Source organism: Salmo salar, chromosome ssa14 (assembly GCF_905237065.1).
Source record: "Salmo salar chromosome ssa14, Ssal_v3.1, whole genome shotgun sequence".
Lineage (NCBI taxonomy): Eukaryota > Metazoa > Chordata > Actinopteri > Salmoniformes > Salmonidae > Salmo > Salmo salar.
This window is the reverse complement of record NC_059455.1, coordinates 31,590,212-31,611,324: the sequence shown is the minus strand read 5'-3', so window position 1 is coordinate 31,611,324 and position 21,113 is coordinate 31,590,212. Positions and strand designations below refer to the sequence as shown.

The window sequence follows — 21,113 nt, the reverse complement described above, 5'->3', positions numbered from 1 at the left end:
GACCTGTCTCATTCCTCATTTAAACTTTGACTTTAAGAGGGCAAGCCTCCTTGCTCACTTCACTGGGTTATTTATTCCCTACACATTCCATGATACAATATACATTTTGTTCAACTAAATGTCAACTATCTGTTTTCAATCAAGACTGGAAACTGTCTGTCTATGTAAACAAATAAATCTTACATCTTTTTAATTTACAATTACATCCTACAACTGATCATCTTTAACTTGCTGAAAAACATACAATAGCCTTTGTGGTTTCAACAAGTGTATCATAAACTATTCGAAATGCATTCCTTGATCCTAGAGAAATGAAAAAACGATACAGAAATGAACCCTTTCATGGACAGATGGTGTAGTTGTGACATGATACCTTGCACTGCCACCGACGCCGTGGTGAGCTGGTCTCCAGCGTCGCAGGTGTAGTATCCATTGTCGTCTGGCTCCAGGTTACGAATGCGGAGCTCCTGAACGCAGCCCTCCTGCCTCATCTCATACTTCTTACCAGCCTGGAGGACCATGCCTCCCTTCCTCCACTCCACTTGAGTGCACGCCTTGGAGAGCTCACAACGCAGAGTGATATCGTCGCCTTCCTGGGCTTCCTTGTTCTTCAGCTCCTTCAGGAAGAATGCCGGGGCACCTGGTGGAAGTAGGAGACATGACATCAGTGTCAGACAACAGAAGATGTGTAGACAATGGTGGCATGGTGGACAGGGGCGTAAGATGGCTCTGTTGTATGTTGACGGAAGACTGGGTGCCTGATAGTTTGTAGAGGGCAAGCAAGTTAAGAACAGTATTGTGGGGGAACTCGTCCTGAGTTATTCTTGATCCTGAGCCTTCAATTTTAGGAGACTATTTTCTAGTACCCATTAGATGCAGTGTAGAGGGTCCAAACTTTTCAAGTGGCAGCATCATTCTTTACCTTCCACAGTCAATGTGACGGTGCACTGTGCATCCCCGGTATCACAGCAGTAAGTTCCAGAGTCCTCCATCTCCAGGTTGTGGATACGGAGCTGCATGAGAGCTCCATTCTTCCGCAGATCGTACTTGAGGCCTGCTTTGATGGCAACATCATTCCTGCTCCAGGTGATAGTGGCCGTGGGGTCGGAGACGGTGCAGGACAGGGTGACTGTCTCACCCTCCAGGGCCACTGTGTCATGAGGCTTCTCTAGGATTAACACTGTAGATATGGGAAATCCCAAGCTAAGTACATACAGTGTAATGCACTTTGAGTGTCAGATGTCATGCATGTCAAACTTGTATGGTATTTCTATGGGCAGTGTTTAAAGTGGCTCTTTTTCCACAGGTCTACAATGCCGCCAATGCTAACCATAAAGACTATGTCTATTAGGCGTGCATCACTCAATTGATATTCAAATTGATACTGAAGTTAGCAAAGTGATATGTTTATGTAAGTGACAACCATCTTGTTGTCAACTTCAATTTATAGTATCTTTAAAGACAAAGATGCTACAAAAAGAAAAGCCAGGAGGATGGCCAACACACGTCTAAAGAAACGTTAGAATGGAATGGATGATGGTGCACAGCAGATGAACAGAGGTTGTTCCAATGCTGTTTGATGGAAGATAGAGATGAAGAAGGGTGAGGACTAGATGGCCATCTTTAACGTCTCCGTTAACATCTCCATTACCTTTGGGCTTCTCTTCCACCAGTAGGCAGGCGACGGTCTTCTCTTCGCCCACCACAAACGCCACGTCCCCTGACTCATCAGTGGTGACCATCTGCAGTGTCAGCCGGTGCACCCGGCCCTGGAAGGTAATCTGGTTCAGGTCGTTGTTCTGGAGGAGGTTATCCCCTAGCCACCACTCTCCGTTGGTCACGCCCTCCTGGGACAACTCACACGCAAAGACAGCATCCTGCCCGGTGGTCACTGTGATGTCGTGCAGCTCCCGAGTGATGCGTACAGACTCTGGAGGCGAATGAATTTGACGATGGGGGAGTGAGAGATTTAAAGGTTCCCAGGGTCAAGGTTTCCCAGGAGATTCATTAAGGTGAAACACTCAACATTAGAGCACCAACATTGGTATCCCGATTTAAAAGTGAGTTCTAAAGAGGATGGACACTTGCACTCCAGGAGACACCATGGATATTAGTGAAACTATTTCTGCCAACTCAATGTTTAGGACTTCTCATTGAAAGAGTACAATATTACACAAAACACACTTTCACTTCCTACGTAATGGCTAACGTGTAGGAAGGTACTGTAGACATATGTATATGCAAAAAGTGATCTCTGACACAATAGCTTAGTATAGGTCTGAATATGAAAACAAAACCAACATGCAGTAGTCCCCAACACAGCAAATAGACTGTGGTTCAAACATAAAAACACATATTGATTATGAAACCTACATTTCATGATCAACAAACATTTTATTGTTACCTCGACAACTATGCTTACTCACAGATTATACTTCTAAAACTGGTTGCTATAGAGCCACGACTACATAGAGCCATGACTACATGGAACTCTATTCCACATCAAGTAACTGATGCAAGCAGTAGAATCAGATAAAAAAAGATACAAATACACCTTATGGAACAGCGGGGACTGTGAAGAGACACACAGGAACAGACACATGCATACACACACACGGTAACATACGCACTATACAGTGCAGTCGGAAAGTATTCAGACCTCTTGACTTTTTCCACATTTTGTTATGTTACAGCCTTGTTCTAAATTGGATAATTATTATATTTGTTTTATATAAATCTGCACACAATATCCCATAATGACAAAGTGAAAACAGTTTTTTATACATTTTTGCAAATGTATTAAAAATAGAAACATAAATACCATATTTACATAAGTATTCAGACCTTTTGCTATGAGACTAGAAATTGAACTCAGGTGCATCCTGTTTCCATTGATCATCCTTGAGATGCTTGTATGCTACAACTTGATCGTTCATCTGTGATAAATTCAATTGATTGGACATGATTTGGAAAGGCACACACCTGTCTATATAAGGTCCCACAGTTGACAGTGTATGTCAGAGCAAAAACCAAGAGCCTTGGTCAGGGAGGTGACCAAGAATCCGATGGTCACTCTGACAGAGCTCCAGAATTCTTCTGTGGAGATGGGAGAACCTTCCAGAAGGACAACCATCTCTGCAGCACTCCACCTATCAGCCCTTTATGGTAGAGTGGCCAGACGGAAGCCACTGCTCAGTAAAAGACACATGACAGCCCACTCAGAGTTTGCCAAAAGGCACCTAAAGCGTCTCAGACCATGAGAAACAAGATTCTCTTGTCTGATGAAACCAAGATTGAACTCTTTGGCCTGAATGCCAAGCATCACGTCTGGAGGAAACCTGGCACCATCCTTACGGTCAAGCATGGTGGTGGCAGCATCATGATGTGGAGATGTTTTTCAGCGGTAGGGATTGGGAGACTAGTCTGGATCGAGGGAAAGATGAATTTAGCAAAGTACACAGAGATCCTTGATGAAAACCTGCTCCAGAGCACTCAGGACCTTAGACTGGGGTGAAAGTTCACCTTCCAACAAGACAACACAGAAGTGGCTTCAGAACAAGTCTCTGAATGTCCTTGAGTGGCCCATTCAGAACCTGGACAACTCTGGAAAGACCTGAAAATAGCTGTGCAGTGACGAGCTTGAGAGGATATGCAGAGAAGAATGGAAGAAACTCCCCAAATACAGGTGTGCAAAGCTTGTAGCGTCACACCCAAGAAGTCTCAAGGCTGTAATCGCTGCCAAAGGTGCTTCAACAAAGTACTAAGTAAAAGGACTGAATACTTATGTACATGTGATATTTATTGTTATAAATTTGAACATTTTCAAAAAATCTGTTTTTGATTTGTCATTCTGTGTTATTGTGTGTAGATTGATGTGGAAAAATGTAATGTAACCATTTTTTTAAATAAGGCTGTAACATAACAAAATGTGGAAAAGGCAAGGGGTCTGAAAACTTTCCCAGATGCACTGTACACACACATACACATGGATTTTGTGTTGTAGATATATGGTAGTAGAGTGGTGGCCTGAGGGTACACACTTCATGTGTTGTGAAATCTTTTGTGAATGTATTGTAATGTTTTTAAAATTGTATAACTGCCTTAATTTTCTTGGACCCCAGGAAGAGTCGATGCTGCCTTGGCATTAAGATGGAAGTTCTTAGTCCGTTGGCACACTGAATGAAAGCAGACGATAATGTAGAGTCACAGCAAACGAGAGACCGATGTGAATACAGAGGCTCCATTACCTTTGACTGTCAGGGTGGCCGTGCTCTGCTTATCCCCGGTATCGCAGGTGTACTCTCCAGCATCCTCGACCTTCAGCTTGTGAACCATCAGGATGTAGGTAGAACCTGTGTGCTCCATGGAATACTTCTCCCCCTGGGTGAGGAGCACGGAGCCCCTTCTCCATGTCACCTTGCCCTCAGCACTGATCTCACAGGTCAGGGAGACACTGCCCCCCTCAACTGCTTCCTGGCTCTCTAGCTCCTTCTTGAACACCACAGGAGCCCCTGGGGGGACACAGCAAGATAGATACAGACCAGGTTAAGATTGATGGAGACGTTACCAGGTTTAGGGAGTGGACACGGACGGGACGGACATCTAATCACATCCAATATCTTGAAAGGAAACATTCAACACAACATTTAAAAGCATTTGCTAAACAGACATTAACCACTGCAGGTTTCAAATAGCAAATGACAAAAACGGGGAGGTTTCTTGTTATGTTGTAATGTGAGAGAAATTAACAAGTGGCCTACCAATGGCATGCACTGCTATAATAATCGATCTCCACAACAAGATGAACATGAATTGAGAGATCCATTATTGATAAGAGAAGATAAAAGACATGAAGAATCTATGAAAGAATGGACAGAATGGCTCCAAGTATTGCGGTACAATGGAAAAGGGTTAGGTCTAGTAAAAGTCAGTGATTAGCGTCATACATATATTATATAACCCCTTACCTCAGACTATACAGTATATGTACCCTTTACCTTGGACGTTCAGGGTATAAAACGGATTTGGAATGGACAGAATGGATCCTGGTATTGGGGTACAATGGGAGAAGGTTGGGGCTGATCGCCAGCAGATGTATCTCTTACCTCAGACTATGTACAGCATATGACTATATACTGTATACTCCTAACCTTGGACTATGTATATGCACCCCTTACCTCGGACGGTCAGGCTGGCGGTGGAGGTATGGTGGCCCACGGTGAAAGCGACTGTGGCCGAGTCGGCCTGGGTGACCCCCCTGAGGGTGAGGCTGTGCACCTTGCCTTGGCTGCGGATCAGATTCATTTCATTGTTCTGCAGAGGGACGTCCGCAAGCTTCCACTGGATCCCCTTGGCATCCTCGTGGGACAGATGGCACTCAAAGTGAACGTCCTCCCCCTCGCGCACCGAGCAGCTGTTCAAGACCTTCACTATGGTCACCTCCAGCTCTGTTTTAAAAAGCCAGTTATGTGTTACTGCTTAGATGCGAATCTCACTCTAAGGGAGCACTAGTGTCTATATGGGTGTACATGGTGAGATTACAACAGAAATAAGGCACCTAACCATACACACTCAATACAGTTACAATACAGAGACAACTGTCAAGACATAAGGTTGCTCCTGTCAAGACAGAAGAAGTGGAAGTGTGAGACAGATCATTGTCCTTAACAGCAGAGCACTCGGGTGGAATGGTTATGAAGGTAGAAGTGCAGAAGAAGGTATGTGAAGGATATGAAAGACATAGGAAGCAGTAGGTGAATCAGGAAATGTATGAAGATCCCAACAAGCTTTACTTCTGTGCTCTTTAGATCTTTGGTCCTCTAAAGCCTTGCGTGATATTAGTCTTGTGGGAATCACTCAGGATGGAAAGCGGTGGTAGGGATAGAGTGAATTAAAAGAGGTGCCATGATTCAAGAGGTGTGTAGAGAGAGAGAATGATTGAAAATAATGTCAGAAGACAGTAGCAGACATTTCATCTTGTCCCCTACCCTGTACAGTGAGCATGGATGAGGTCTTCTGGTAACCCGTGTCACAGATATACTCCCCAGAGTCAGCCCCTTGTAGGTTATAGATGATAAGCTTCACTATGGCACCTTCCTGTTTCAGCTGATACTTGTTGTTAGACTCCAAGACCCTGTCGCCCCGGCTCCAGACAACGCTGGCCCCAGGATTTGTGATCTCACAGCGGAGGATGGCGATCTCACCTGCGTCCCACTCTAGATTCTGTAGTCGGGTTTTGAAGTAAACAGGCAGGGCTGTGGAAAGCAAGAGGGGGGTAGGAATGATGTAGGTTGGGAGAGGTGTGATAGAGAAACTTTTAGAGGGCAGAATTGTGCCTCCAAACCACAAAATATGTATAATACATGTGGGAAAGTTTGATTTTCTTTCCCGACAGCATACACAGCTAAAACCAGAAGAGTTTTCTCTCAGCCTACCCTTCACAGAAAGTTTTGCTGTGGTTTTCCGGTCGCCACTGTCACAAGTATAGCTGCCTGAGTCTTCAGAGTCTAAGCTGTGGATGACTAGTCTGGCGCTGTGCCCTTCCTGGACGATTTCATACTTGGCACAGGGGCAGAGACCCACCTCCCCCTTCGTCCATTCTACAGGGACTCCAGGTTTAGATACCTCACAGTGCAGGGTAACACTGCCCCCTTCCTCAGCCTCCTGGCTCTGCAGATCTTTGGTGAATATGACTGGGAGAGCTGACAAATCAAAATCGCAAAAGATCAATTATAAGCCTACACTTACATAATAAATGGTAGGTATTATTCCAACTGTTTTGTTGCATCACTTATTTTTACTAACTATTTATTGCATTTCAGTTAATACATGTGGTGCTTCAGATCAATTTATCATAAATCAAGGTGATATTTTCTGTGCTAGGGAAGAATTGGGCTGCAGTGAAAAGGTCTTCATCATCCTACCATTGACTTTCAGGTATGCTGAGCTCTCTAGGTCTCCAGTGCTGCAGTGGTAGTTTCCTGTGTCTTCAGGTTTCAAATCACAGATTTGTAGTTTCACACTGCAATCTTTCTGCTTCATCTGGTACTTGTCTCCAGACTTTAGAACCTGTGTTCCCTTCTTCCATTCTACAGGGAGCCCAGGTTTAGAGAGCTCACAGTGCAGGGTAACACTGCCCCCCTCCTCAACCTCCTGGCTCTCAAGATCGTGTTTGAATGTGGCTGGAAGAGCTGAGAAATAAAGGGTTAAAAAATATCTTCATCCACTGTCACAATGCCTCAAAAAGAGACATCGCAAACCCGTATGGTGTTAGCGTCTAGAAGACGATCCCACTGGGATGGTGTCTCTATGTATGGTAAACACTTTCAATGACCGTTAATGTATGCACTCTTCTCTGCTTGGTGTCCATCCGTCCAGGCCAGCAGTTCAAAAAAAGATTTGTGTGTGTGACCCACCACCACATTGAAAGTGAGATTTTAACTACTCTGGGTTTACACATAACCAAGGTTATGTACAGGACTGCATGACCAATCCTGGTCTCTGCCTAAATTCAATATTTTGTACGCAGAATACACCTGGAATATCATAATCAAACTACAACAAGGAATCTACAACAAGGAGACTCCAGCAAGGTCAACAAAAGACAACCAAGTGAAGACCTAATACATTACAACTGCAAGCTCCATGGCAGCATTATACAGGAATAGACTGCAAAAGAAAGCTCCTCTTTTCCCACCATGGGCTTCTACCACTGTCTTCTCCTCCTTTTCAGTCTCTGGTTTTGACTGGACAGGAGCAACTGGTGTCTCCACAACTACAGTACAAACATGAACAATCTGTTGAATATATCTTCATTATAACATCAACTTTAAAATTGTGCACCTAAGCGAACCAGACGGAAGCGAACAAAGCCCAATGTCCACGGAGCTTCAAGTCTTACCCATTCAAATGGCAACCATCATTGTAGCCTACTTTCTTTCCACCACCATTTAGAAGCATGGCAAAGTATGCAGACAAAACAATACTTGTAGCAAAATCTACTGAATATATTGTCAATAAAGAATGTACTTCGTCGAGTTAAGGATGAAAAGAACAGGAACTATATCAGATAGCCTAAAGTACGAGTTGAATAACTTTTGCATTTAAAAAAAATGCACGTGCAAACCTGATGGAAGCAAACAACGTCCAAAGTCAAACATTTTTATCCATTCATACGAACAATGGACCGATGTACTGAACTTAAGAATGACAAACTAATCTCCTCTCTCTTTGGTCTCCTGCTTCTGAGGCTCTGGTTTAAGGGTGACTGCAGGAACTGGAGGTTTCTCTACTGTGGCACAGTAATACACTTGATAAGATCCTCAACACCTCTTAAGAGAACAGCCTGACAAACCAGCTGAAGCCACAAGATAAGGGAAGCTAACTGAAGGGCTACAGAAAGACTATGTGACACAACTTGCCTTCAGAAAGAATCTAGCCACACTGTTCACCACATACAACTCGAATCAAGAGCAAAGAGTCTACATTCTGAGTCTACATTGAGAAACACAGTATGATGGGACAGACAATGCACAGGTAGGAGCTCAACAGACAACAGCAAGCTCATATTTTCCTACCAGCGGCTCCTACTACTGTCTTCGTCTCTACTGTCTCCTTCCTGGGTTCCAATTTGGGGGCGGCAGGAGGCTTCACGGCTATGACAAAACAGCAAAGCCAGTATATGATTTAACTTCCCAATGTCATACAACAAAAAGTATTTAAACAGACAAACTGCCATTACATCCCTTTGAGTGAAGGGCAACCGTCATACATGACACAGACTAATAGGACCACACAAGATAAAGCAGAGACCCAAAAATGTGCCACACAATGTGAAATCACAAATGATGTCCAATTGAACGGATAAAGAGCAGTAGAATTTGAATTGATATGACAGACTTTGCACAGGTATGAGCTTAACAGGCAAAAGATAGCTGATCTTCTCTACTGCTGACTTATTTTCTACTGTCTCCTCCTGTGGCTCCAGTTTGAGGGCAGCAGGAGCAGCAGGCTTCTTGGCTATAGCAAAACACCGAAATAACTACCAGTATATAATTTTACTTCATCATCTGTCTAGTAAGCAGAAAGCTCAACCAAAAGCATGAACTCATGAACATGAATTCCCAACGTCATACAACAGTCTTCAAAGAGAGAAACAGACAGTGACACAGACTGCCAATACATAGCCTACACTGCAAGTAAAGGACAAAGACTAAACAGAAGAAGCTTACAGGACACACTAACAGGACCACAAGGTGAAGCAGAAACCACAAAATTAGCCATACAATGCTAAAGCCACAAATGACGTTCGCTTGAACAGACTGACCAAAGAGCAGCAGTCCCTATACGAAAGTACCCACCCTGAGCATCTGCAACAGTCTTATTTTCTACGGTCTCCTCCTTCTGGAGCTCCGGTTTGGGGGTGGCAGGAGCAGCAGGCTTAAAGGCTATAAGAAAACACCAAAATGACTATATACACCCCCAAAATGTGCCACACAATACTAAAGCCATGAATGATGTTTGCTTGAAGTTGAACAGATAGGCCAAAGAGCAGCCATATTTGAATTGATGTGACAGACTACCCACAGGTATTAGTTGAAAAGACAACAGATAGGTCATCTTTCCTACCAGGGGCTTCTACGGTCTTCTTTTCTACAACAGGCTTAGAGACTATGACAAAATATCAAGATGACTACCAGAAAACACTGAGTAGACAAAACATTAGGAGCACCTTCCTAATATTGAGTTGGACCCCCTTTTGCCCTCAGAACAGGCTCAATTCGTCGGGGCGTGGACTCTACAAGGTATCGAAAGCGCTCCACAGGGATGCTGGCCCATGTTGACTCCAATGCTTCCCACAGTTGTGTCAAGTTGACTGGATGTCCTTTAGGGGTGGACCATTCTTGATACACAAGAGAAACTGTTGAGAGTAAAAAACCCAACAGCGTTGTAGTTCTTGAAACACTCAAACCGGTGCGCCTGGTACCTACAACCACAACCCGTTCAAAGGCATTTAAATATTTTGTCTTGCCCATTCACCCTCTGAATGGCACACATACACAAAACATGCTCAGTTGTCGCAAGGCTTAAAAATCCTTATTTAACCTGCCTCCTCCCCTTCATCTACACTGATTGAAGTGGATTTAACAGGTGACATAAATAAGGGATCATAGCTTTCACCTGGATTCACCTGGTCAGTCTATGTCATGGAAAGAGCAGGTGTCCTTAATGTTTTGGACACTCAGTGTATAACTGAACTTCATCAGTTGTCTAGAAAGCAGAAAGCTCAATAACACACGCATGAACATGAATTCATATTACGTCATATAACAAAACATCTTTAAAACAGACACACACTGCCATTAAAGCTGAGGGAAAACCAAGTAAAAACATATTATTATTACATTACTACATTATTACATATTTGTGTCAAGTAAGAAAATACTAAGAGGATCACAAGTTGAAACACAGACCCAAAAAATGAGTCACACAGTGCTAAAGCCACAAAGGAACAGATATGAACTGCTGCTTGTTGGCCTATCTGACTGCAATTATCGACCAGATAAAACAACACAATTACATACAGCAACACCAGAATACAATTTATTTTTTAATTGCTGTGACAGACAACAGATAGTTCACCTTTCCTACCAGAGGCTTCTACTACGGTCTTCTTCTCTAATGTCTCCTTCTGGGGCTCCGTTTTGGGGGTGGCAGGAGCAATAGGGGTCGCGGGCTCCAAGACTATGACAAAACACCATAATAACTAAACATTTTTTAACTTTACTTCAACAAGTAACCAGAAATGTTAACTACTGTATTCTTTTCTACGGTCTCCTTCTGGGGCTCTGGTTTAGGGCCGGCAGGAACAGCAGGCTTCACAGATATAGCAGAAATCAGAATACCTCAATATTCTATAACTTCCAGAATGAGCTCAACAGAGAACATATCTTATCTTTTCCTACCATGGGCTTCTACTACTGTCTTCCTTTCTACTGTCTCTTTCTGGGCCTCTTTGGTCTCCTGCTGCTTCTGGGTCTCCTGTTGTTTGTGAGTGACTGGAGGAGCTGGGGGTTTAAACATTTCACTTTAGATCCTGAGCTGAGTATGCTCACAAAAGCATGCCCTCAAAGGGAAGCAGAGAATCCAAAACAATGTCAGGCCGCTCAAAGCTAAGGTGACAATTGTGCACAGACAAGGTTTGCATACACATACAAAACATAGTTGCAACCTGGTTAAGGGTTAATTCTTGACAGATAAACAACAAACTAAATCTGGCTAATAAGAATGGTCAGTGCTAACCGGAATCCTCGGGACGTCCCTACCCTAAACCTTAACCCTAACCTTAACCCCTAGCCTTAACCATAACCCTTACCTAACCCTAACCGTAACCCCTAGCCTTAACCATAACCCTTACCTAACCCTAACCTTAAACCTTACCTTAACCATTTTCAATTTCAACTTCAATGGTGTAGGAATGTTCCAAGGATCCCGGAGAGCACTGACATAATAATAAGAAAGCTACTATATTAGTCCCGCCCTGCACCCTTGATTGACAGAGGAGAAGTTGCACATTCTGTAGAGATGAGGTATCAGATAGAAACTTTGAATGTTCTCCAGTCACTATAAACAAAGTTACACCTGTAAATTAGGTAAATTTGTCATTGAAAATAGCACTAGGAAAAATGTATTTGGTGATATGCATATTGCATAGCCTAGGCAGCCAACAGTGGGCACTAAATTTGCACTATCATTTAAGTTTGATGTGCATTCCAGGTAATACACTTATGTTCCCCGTGGACCGGCTAGTACATAAAGCATCCCCCATTCAGGCTGCAAAGGCATCATTTTCCTCCTTAACAAGCTTTAATGGTGAGCCGCCATTTGTATATTTGTACTGTCCTAATTTAAACACAAATTTACACCAACATGTTCAGATTTCCCGACAATTCAGGATGTTGCACACCGCATTCAGCCAAGACATAGGCACTATAGACATACCATAAAGACAGAGAATCAAGCAGTAAACCAAACTGTTACTCTCCTTGTCCTTCCCTACCTTCTTCCTTTTTGGCCTTCTCCTTCTGGGGCTCCTCCTGTTTGGGAGTTACTGGAGGAGCTGAATACTTCAGAGCTGCCATAAAACATGCAACTTAGAATACAAAACCTCATAAACAAACCTTTTATGACAAGACTGACCATAACAGAAAAACAGCCAACAGAGGGATGTATCATACAAACTGCCAACAAAGGATGTACCACACAAGTCTCAAATAAATACATGATAACTGTGAACACCAGAAGCAATGAGACAAAACCTTCAGAACACGTGGACTGACTGCAAACAGAATACAGAGACAAAGATGCCTACTCAATTTCCTTTCTAAACACAACAAACAGTGGCACAAACAAACCACAAGAAACTTCAAGTACAGTGACATATGCACTGACTGTAAAAGGACAACGAATACTATCAGCATCATCACCGACATTGTCAACAGGACCAAGAAGCAGGACAAACTGCACAGATGACAAGTTAAAGCAGACAGACAAACTGTTCTCCATGTACGCTCCCCTTCCTACCTTGATCCAGTTCGGTCTCCTGCATCAGAGGCTCTTGTTAACCCTAACCCTAACCGTAACCTTAGAAAGCAGTTTCTTATCAACATATAGTTTGTTGATAGAATGACCATCTGTAGCGCATCCAAATATAGTTTTACCAAACATATTTAGTGACAAAGGCACATCTAAATGTATTAACTCTCTCCTACCCTTAATCTTGAGACTGGATGTAGTCTTCTGGTCTCCACACACACAGCTGTAGTCTCCACTGTCCTCAGGTACTACTTTGCTGATCAGGAGTTCACTCACAGATTCTTTCTGCTTCATCTGGTACTTTTCTCCAGACTTCAGCACCTGTGTTCCCTTCCTCCATTCTACAGGGACTCCAGGTTTAGAGAGCTCACAGTGCAGGGTAACACTGCCCCCTTCCTCAGCCTCCTGCCTCTGCAGTTTATATTTGAAGGTCACAGGTTGGGCTGAAAGTCATTCATGGTTTAGTTACGAATGATGACAGTTAACAACCAAAAACTAAAGTCATCCTCACATAGTCAATGAAACACACTTAAAGCAATAAATGGAAGTAAACCGTACTAAAACAATACATAAACAACAATATAACTCCTTGAATCAAAGCGATATAAACAACGATACTCTGACGTAACACTGAAGCAAAGAATCCATAGACAGACACAAAGACAAAACACAGAGAGACAGACATAACATGGCATTTCACAAAACATGATGAAGTTAACCAACAAATGGACATCATAATTGACAATTACCGAATACAGATATATTTAAAACCAAAAGTAATCTGCTTGACAATGCACTGAAACTCCATTTGAAATATTACCTACAATTGATCAGAACATCGCAAGAACACAACAATTATACAGTACTGTAAATAGTTAACATAGATCTTCCCCCTACCCTTAATCTTGAGACTGGATGTCGTCTTCTGGTCTCCACACACACAGCTGTAGTCTCCACTGTCCTCGGGTACTACTTTGCTGATTAGGAGTTCACTCACAGATTCTTTCTGCTTCATCTGGTACTTTTCTCCAGACTTCAGCACCTGTGTTCCCTTCCTCCATTCTACAGGGACTCCAGGTTTAGAGAGCTCACAGTGCAGGGTAACACTGCCCCCCTCCTCAGCCTTCTGGCTCTCCAGCTTCTGTTTGAAGGTCACAGGTTGGGCTGGGGATTCAGATGAAACCATATAAAATACACTGAAAAACGATAACCACTGATATGAGGCAATCAGACATGAGTTCATCCTCTAAAACCATGAGAATGGCACAGTTCAGAAAGCAGATACTTGAATAATGAAACCAAACCCAGAAACAGAGACAGAATGATCACCAGCACACAAAGACTAACAACATGATAATCAACGCAATTCAGACAGACAGACTACAAAGATCAAACTGGACAGAGACAGATAAGACACAGAGACAGTTAAGACACAGAGACAGATGAGACACAGAGACAGATGAGACACAGAGACAGATGAGACACAGAGACAGATGAGACACAGAGACAGATAAGACACAGAGACAGATGAGACCCAGAGACCGATGAGACCCAGAGACCGATGAGACACAGAGAAAGATGAGACACAGAGACAGATGAGACACAGAGACAGATGAGACACAGAGACAGATGAGACACAGAGAAAGATGAGACACAGAGACAGGTCAGAGACAGATAAGACACAGAGACAGATGAGACACAGAGTCAAAAAAGACAGAGACAGATAAGACACAGAGACAGATAAGACATTGAGAGAGTAATATTAAAATGGGAACATTTCTCAACTTAAGCACTAGATTTTCAGGCAATTCAGAACTTGCTGCTGACAATGAATCATTAAATGTACAAAATTCATCAAAGCCAAGTTGACAACTATGCCTACTCAACACAAATCAGAGCCGTTATATACCTAACCAACTTCTTTAAAATCTTCTGCTGAATCACACGTGAAACTTTGATAACGACAGTGACAAAGACAATACAGAACAACTTCAGCGGAACATAAAGTAGCTATTTAATGACACCAATCTGGCCCCTACCCTTAATCTTGAGACTGGCTGTAGTCTTCTGGTCTCCACACACACAGCTGTAGTCTCCACTGTCCTCGGTAACTACTTTGCTGATCAGGAGTTCACTCACAGATTCTTTCTGCTTCATCTGGTACTTTTCTCCAGACTTCAGCACCTGTGTTCCCTTCCTCCATTCTACAGGGACTCCAGGTTTAGAGAGCTCACAGTGCAGGGTAACACTGCCCCCCTCCTCAGCCTTCTGGCTCTCCAGCTTCTGTTTGAAGGTCACAGGTTGGGCTGGGGATTCAGATGAAACCATATAAAATACACTGAAAAACGATAACCACTGATATGAGGCAATCAGACATGAGTTCATCCTCTAAAACCATGAGAATGGCACAGTTCAGAAAGCAGATATTTGAATAATGAAACCAAACCCAGAAACAGAGACAGAATGATCACCAGCACACAAAGACTAACAACATGATATTCAACGCAATTCAGACAGACAGACTACAAAGATCAAACTGGACAGAGACAGATAAGACACAGAGACAGTTAAGACACAGAGACAGATGAGACACAGAGACAGATGAGACACAGAGACAGATAAGACACAGAGACAGATGAGACCCAGAGACCGATGAGACCCAGAGACCGATGAGACACAGAGAAAGATGAGACACAGAGACAGATGAGACACAGAGACAGATGAGACACAGAGACAGATGAGACACAGAGAAAGATGAGACACAGAGACAGGTCAGAGACAGATAAGACACAGAGGCAGATAAGACATTGAGAGAGTAATATTAAAATGGGAACATTTCTCAACTTAAGCACTAGATTTTCAGGCAATTCAGAACTTGCTGCTGACAATGAATCATTAAATGTACAAAATTCATCAAAGCCAAGTTGACAACTATGCCTACTCAACACAAATCAGAGCCGTTATATACCTAACCAACTTCTTTAAAATCTTCTGCTGAATCACACGTGAAACTTTGATAACGACAGTGACAAAGACAATACAGAACAACTTCAGCGGAACATAAAGTAGCTATTTAATGACACCAATCTGGCCCCTACCCTTAATCTTGAGACTGGCTGTAGTCTTCTGGTCTCCACACACACAGCTGTAGTCTCCACTGTCCTCAGGTACTACTTTGCTGATTAGGAGTTCACTCACAGATTCTTTCTGCTTCATCTGGTACTTTTCTCCAGACTTCAGCACCTGTGTTCCCTTCCTCCATTCTACAGGGACTCCAGGTTTAGAGAGCTCACAGTGCAGGGTAACACTGCCCCCCTCCTCAGCCTTCTGGCTCTCCAGTTTGTGTTTGAATGTAACAGGTTGGGCTGTGAATTCAAATTAAACCATATAAAATACACTGAAACACAATAACCACTGATATGAGGCAATCTGACATGAGTTCATCCTCTAAAACCATGAGAATGGCACAGTTCAGAAAGCAGATACTTGAATAATGAAAACAAACCCAGAAACAGAGACAGAATGATCACCAGCACACAAAGACTAACAACATGATAATCAACGCAATTCAGACAGACAGACTACAAAGATCAAACTGGACAGAGACAGATAAGACACAGAGACAGATGAGACACAGAAACAGATGAGACACAGAGACAGATAAGACACAGAGACAGATAAGACATTGAGAGAGTAATAGTAAAATGGGAACATTTCTCAACTTAAGCACTAGATTTTCAGACAATTCAGAACTTGCTGCTGACAATGAATCATTAAATGTACAAAATGTATCAAAGCCAAATTGACAACTATGCCTACTCAACACATATCAGAGCCGTTATACCTAACCAACTTCTTTAAAATATTCTGCTGAATCACACGTGAAACTTTGATAACGACAGTGACAAAGACAATACAGAACAACTTCAGCGGAACATAAAGTAGCTATTTAATGACACCAATCTGCCCCCTACCCTTAATCTTGAGACTGGCTGTAGTCTTCTGGTCTCCACACACACAGCTGTAGTCTCCACTGTCCTCGGGTACTACTTTGCTGATTAGGAGTTCACTCACAGATTCTTTCTGCTTCATCTGGTACTTTTCTCCAGACTTCAGCACCTGTGTTCCCTTCCTCCATTCTACAGGGACTCCAGGTTTAGAGAGCTCACAGTGCAGGGTAACACTGCCCCCTTCCCCAGCCTCCTGGCTTTCCAGCTTGTGTTTGTAGGTCACAGGTAACGCTGACAAACCATTGATTTAAATATGAAGTTATTCTGTATATACAGTCCACTAACTACACACATTTCTGCTACCAACACGAGCTTACACATATCAATTAAGACTGACTGAGTCCCTGTAAACAAGACCTCCCCAACATTCCCATTGACCAAGAACATGTACCCATACCATTGACTTTTATAGTCGCTGTGGTCCTCTGATCTCCACACTCACAAGAGTACTCTCCACTGTCTTCAACCTTCAGATGTTTTATCTGAAGCTCACAGCCGGCATCTTTTTGCTTAATCTCATATTTGTTTCCAGCTTTGAGATTCTCAGTGCCTTTCTTCCACTGAACCGTGGCTCCAGGTTTGGCTAACACACAGCAGAGAGTAGCATTCTCTCCTTCCGTGGCTTGCTGGTTCTTAAGCTTCTGTTTAAAGCTGGCAGGCAAGGCTGGAAAAAGACCAACATGCCCGACTTCATTAAAAAGTAGGCTAAATCATTTTCTTTGCCATCTTCAGTTTTAATGGAAGGGCATAAGAATCAAAATGGTGGAGAAGAATGGGTCGTGGACAATGATCCCGATGCTTTTATTGCTGTCCTTTGGAACCTAAATATGATTCCAATGATTGGGTTGTTCAATGAAACAGATGACTTGTTAACTGAAGATAGTTATCAAACCAGTACATGGAATGAACATGGTGTTCACAGCTGATCACCACCACAAAATGAAATCCTTCCAAAGTACACAAAGGATCAGCAGCATACAGAGAAATACATTTGCGGAGCTTTTGCATCACTTATGCAGCTTAACTTTGCATTGAGGCACACATCTGTACATGAACAATATTCTGAATAGTTTCAAGATAGGAATAATGCCTTAGTTTATGACCCTGCAGTATTTTCCAAGACACAATAGAAACATTGTCCAAACCTTTGACGTAAACTGAGCCTACACGCTAAAAAAAACTGTTCTTTCCATAATATGGACTTGGTCTTTTACCAAACAGGGCTTATATTCTGTATACTACCCCTACCTTGTCACAGCACAACTGATTGGCTCAAATGCATTAAGAAGTAAAGATATTCCACAAATGAACTTTTAACAAGGTATACCTGTTAATTGAAATGCATTCCAGGTGACTACCTCATGAAGCTGGTTGAGATAATGCCAAGAGTGTGCAAAGCTGTCATCAAGGCAAAGGGTGGCTACTTTGAAGAATCTCAAATATAAAATATATTTTGATTTGTTTAACACTTTTTTTGGTTACATCATGATTCCATATGTGTTATATTATTGTTTTGATGTCTTCACTATTATTCTACAATGTAGGAAATAGTACAAATAAAGAAAAACTTTAAATGAATCTTTTGACTGGTATTGTACCGTATACATCTTTTTTTACATAGACATTTGTTAACTGTCTGAGTGGAGTGAGCAAATAAACTGGACAACTAAGAATCTACAGATCAGGGATGCCTCTATTCATCAAGTATGCATCCTTTAAGAATCAAATCGTTCTGTCTTTACTCTTTTACCTGCGTCATGGATTCAAATACATCATGCACTTCCCATGAGGATGGGAGACCCAAAGACGAGAGAATGATTAACAAGACCAACGCAGACCGATACAGAATGGTTGACTGAGATCTGATGGTATGAATGGTGCCACAGGCATCGAAGACACCAGCGGTGGTCACTTATGATATTGGATAAACTGTGCATTTCACAATGCACAATGCACACTGCAACGACGAGTCTAGATGAACGTCAAGCAAGTATCATTTCAATTTCAGAGAAACTGAAAAAGAGGGCAAATACAGTGATGCACTTCCATCTCTGGTATCTACTGGAGCTGTAGACCTACAATAGATATAGATACAGTATTATGGGGGAGGGGTGGATTGTTATCAGGGTTCCCAGCCCCCTCTTGCTCACATATAATTCGAACCATGGACCTGGCCATGGGAGTTACCTTTGATCATTAGCGAAGCGTGCACTCTCTTATCCCTAACCACCACAGAGATTGTGCCTGAATCCATAGGGGTCAGCTCCCTCATGGTGAGGGAGTGGAAACCCCCCTGAGGTACCTGGATCTCATTGAGGGGGCTGGGCTGCAGAGGGGTTTGGTCTAGGCACCACCGCACCTGATGGGTCAGGTCAGGCAGGCTTACAAGGCACCTAAACGTGGCAGAGTACCCCTCAAAACACTCAACGTCCTGGGGTGGCTCTACTATGCGCACTGTCTGGCCTGGATGGAACACATCCAGGTCAAATGCTGCTCTGTGTCACGTTCGTTGGAATGATCGGACCAAAGCGCAGCGTGAGTAGCGTTCCACATAATTTATTAGAAAGTGAAACTTAGCCAAATACAAAACAATAAAGAATAAACGAACCGTGACGACAATGCAGTGCTAACAGGCAACTAAACATAAACAATATCCCATAACCCACAGGTGGAAAAACATGCTACTTAAGTATGATCCCCGATTAGAGACAACGATTACCAGATGCCTCTAATTGGGAATCATACACATAGAAAAACAAACCTAGAACCCCACATAGAAATAATAAAGTAGACTAACCCCCCAGTCACGCCCTGACCTATTCTACCATAGAAAATAAGGACTCTCTATGGTCAGGACATGACACTCTGAGCATAATGTATTTCTTGTCCACCAACCAGCATGGGAATAGACAGTAAGAAGGAATGATCTCCCAAATGTTTAAAAATGAAGCAAAGCAAAGGGACATGAATTATGCTCAGTCAATACTGTTGCATCGTATGAATGTTGTAATAATCGGCATGTCTGCCCAAGAAGACAAGCAGGGGAGTCAATCTTACTAGATGTCACAATGTCAGCTCTGATACACCACAACCAAACTATGACTCATATGGCCTCTAGTAATATTCAAGTTCTGATCTTTAAACGTTGGCAGAGGTCAATCACATCACTCACAAAACATTTTTCAGGAAAGAATCCAAATTCTCAACATTAATTCAAAGCTCTTTGCCCTGCTATGCACAGCAGTCAGCACGTCAGCAAAGCTCTTTCATTTACAGCGAGTGTAATTACTAAATGTGCAAAACCATGATTTCAGACAAAGACAAACATATAGACCAAGATCTTACCTTTGACTGTCACCTTAGCCGTCATCTTGGCGGTGCCCACGTCACAGGTGTAAGTTCCGCTGTCTTTCTCCTCCAGCTGTTTAATGGTAAGTGTGAGAACGGTCTCCTTTTGGGTCATCTCGCAGCGTCCCCCGGCCTTGAGCTCAATGCCTCCCTTGGACCAGGTGGCCTTGGAGGCAGGCTGGGCCGTCTCACACTGTAGGGTCACTGAGCCCTTTTCTTCCGCCTCACTGTCCTTCAGCTCCTTGGTGAACTTGTGGACTGGCTCTGAAGAAAGGGACATTCCGGTAGGAGCACAGCAGAAGGCATTGAGGTAGGAGAGGCAACGCTTATATTTAGTGTTATTTAACATTAAAAAGCAGTCATAGTTGAAAAGTGGTAGTTCACGGTCAATGATACCTGAATATCCAGTAAACAAGAACCATTAAACAACTGAAGGTGTCTGTGAAAGGAACTTGTCAGACTTACCTTTGATCACCAGCTTGGCCTTGGTAGTGGCTCCTCCGATGACCTCACAACTATATTCTCCAGAGTCCTGGACAGTGACGCTGCGGACGGTCAACTTCATGACCCTCTCCTCTTTGCTGATGTTATACTTCTCACTCTTCCTGATGTCCTTCCCATCCTTGGCCCACTGGACGGTGGCGCTGTTCTGTGTGACCTCACAGGTGAACACAGCATCCTCCCCTGAGACAACGCTGACGCTCTGCAGCTCCCGTGACACAGATTGGGCTTTGCCTGAAATAAAGGACATTTATATTACCTTTGTTTTAATTTTGAGGATGGCTCAATTTCCTTCCAATTACACAAACAAAAAAGCTCAGAAATTGGTTAATTTTATTAATTGATTAATTTGATTAGTTTCTCCTAATGGTCTACATATCCAATTTAAAACGATAACCTCAGGGATCAGTTGATCGAAGTTTCAAAACAATGAATGCTAAAAGCCCTGCAGATTGATGTTAGAGCCTCAACTGGTACAGATGTCTGACCTTCAACAGCTAGGGTAGTCTTGGAGTTCAGGTTCTTGATGTTGAAAACCACCTCACCAGTATTGGCTGGTGTCACATCCTTGATAACCAGCATGTGTTTGCAACTTGTACTGGAGACCTGGAAGCGTCCTCCATTTGCCACAATCTGGCCATTCAAGGTCCAGGCACACTC

At 42.9% G+C, this 21,113-nt stretch overlaps 1 protein-coding gene across 30 annotated transcripts in view; it reads right to left on the bottom strand.

Annotated features, from left to right (window-relative positions):
• The window catches only part of LOC106569344 (obscurin), an 86,911-nt gene that overhangs the window by 36,113 nt on the left and 29,685 nt on the right, over window positions 1–21,113 (bottom strand). For 8 of the 30 annotated variants that reach the window (XM_045694207.1, XM_045694208.1, XM_014140604.2 and 5 more), the window contains 20 exons: window positions 20,418–20,687; window positions 19,950–20,216; window positions 17,002–17,268; window positions 16,569–16,835; window positions 15,693–15,959; window positions 14,634–14,900; window positions 13,492–13,758; window positions 12,771–13,037; window positions 12,059–12,133; window positions 10,965–11,066; window positions 10,642–10,743; window positions 9,360–9,446; window positions 8,577–8,654; window positions 6,924–7,190; window positions 5,988–6,701; window positions 5,178–5,447; window positions 4,248–4,511; window positions 1,652–1,930; window positions 923–1,180; window positions 374–640 (listed from right to left, as the gene is read on the bottom strand). In XM_045694207.1, coding sequence (XP_045550163.1) covers window positions 374–640; window positions 923–1,180; window positions 1,652–1,930; window positions 4,248–4,511; window positions 5,178–5,447; window positions 5,988–6,701; window positions 6,924–7,190; window positions 8,577–8,654; window positions 9,360–9,446; window positions 10,642–10,743; window positions 10,965–11,066; window positions 12,059–12,133; window positions 12,771–13,037; window positions 13,492–13,758; window positions 14,634–14,900; window positions 15,693–15,959; window positions 16,569–16,835; window positions 17,002–17,268; window positions 19,950–20,216; window positions 20,418–20,687 — 4,902 coding nt within the window. The remainder of the gene's footprint in view (window positions 1–373; window positions 641–922; window positions 1,181–1,651; window positions 1,931–4,247; window positions 4,512–5,177; window positions 5,448–5,987; window positions 6,702–6,923; window positions 7,191–8,576; window positions 8,655–9,359; window positions 9,447–10,641; window positions 10,744–10,964; window positions 11,067–12,058; window positions 12,134–12,770; window positions 13,038–13,491; window positions 13,759–14,633; window positions 14,901–15,692; window positions 15,960–16,568; window positions 16,836–17,001; window positions 17,269–19,949; window positions 20,217–20,417; window positions 20,688–21,113) is intronic. The other 22 variants (XM_014140601.2, XM_014140598.2, XM_045694209.1 and 19 more) reach the window with 22 other exon arrangements.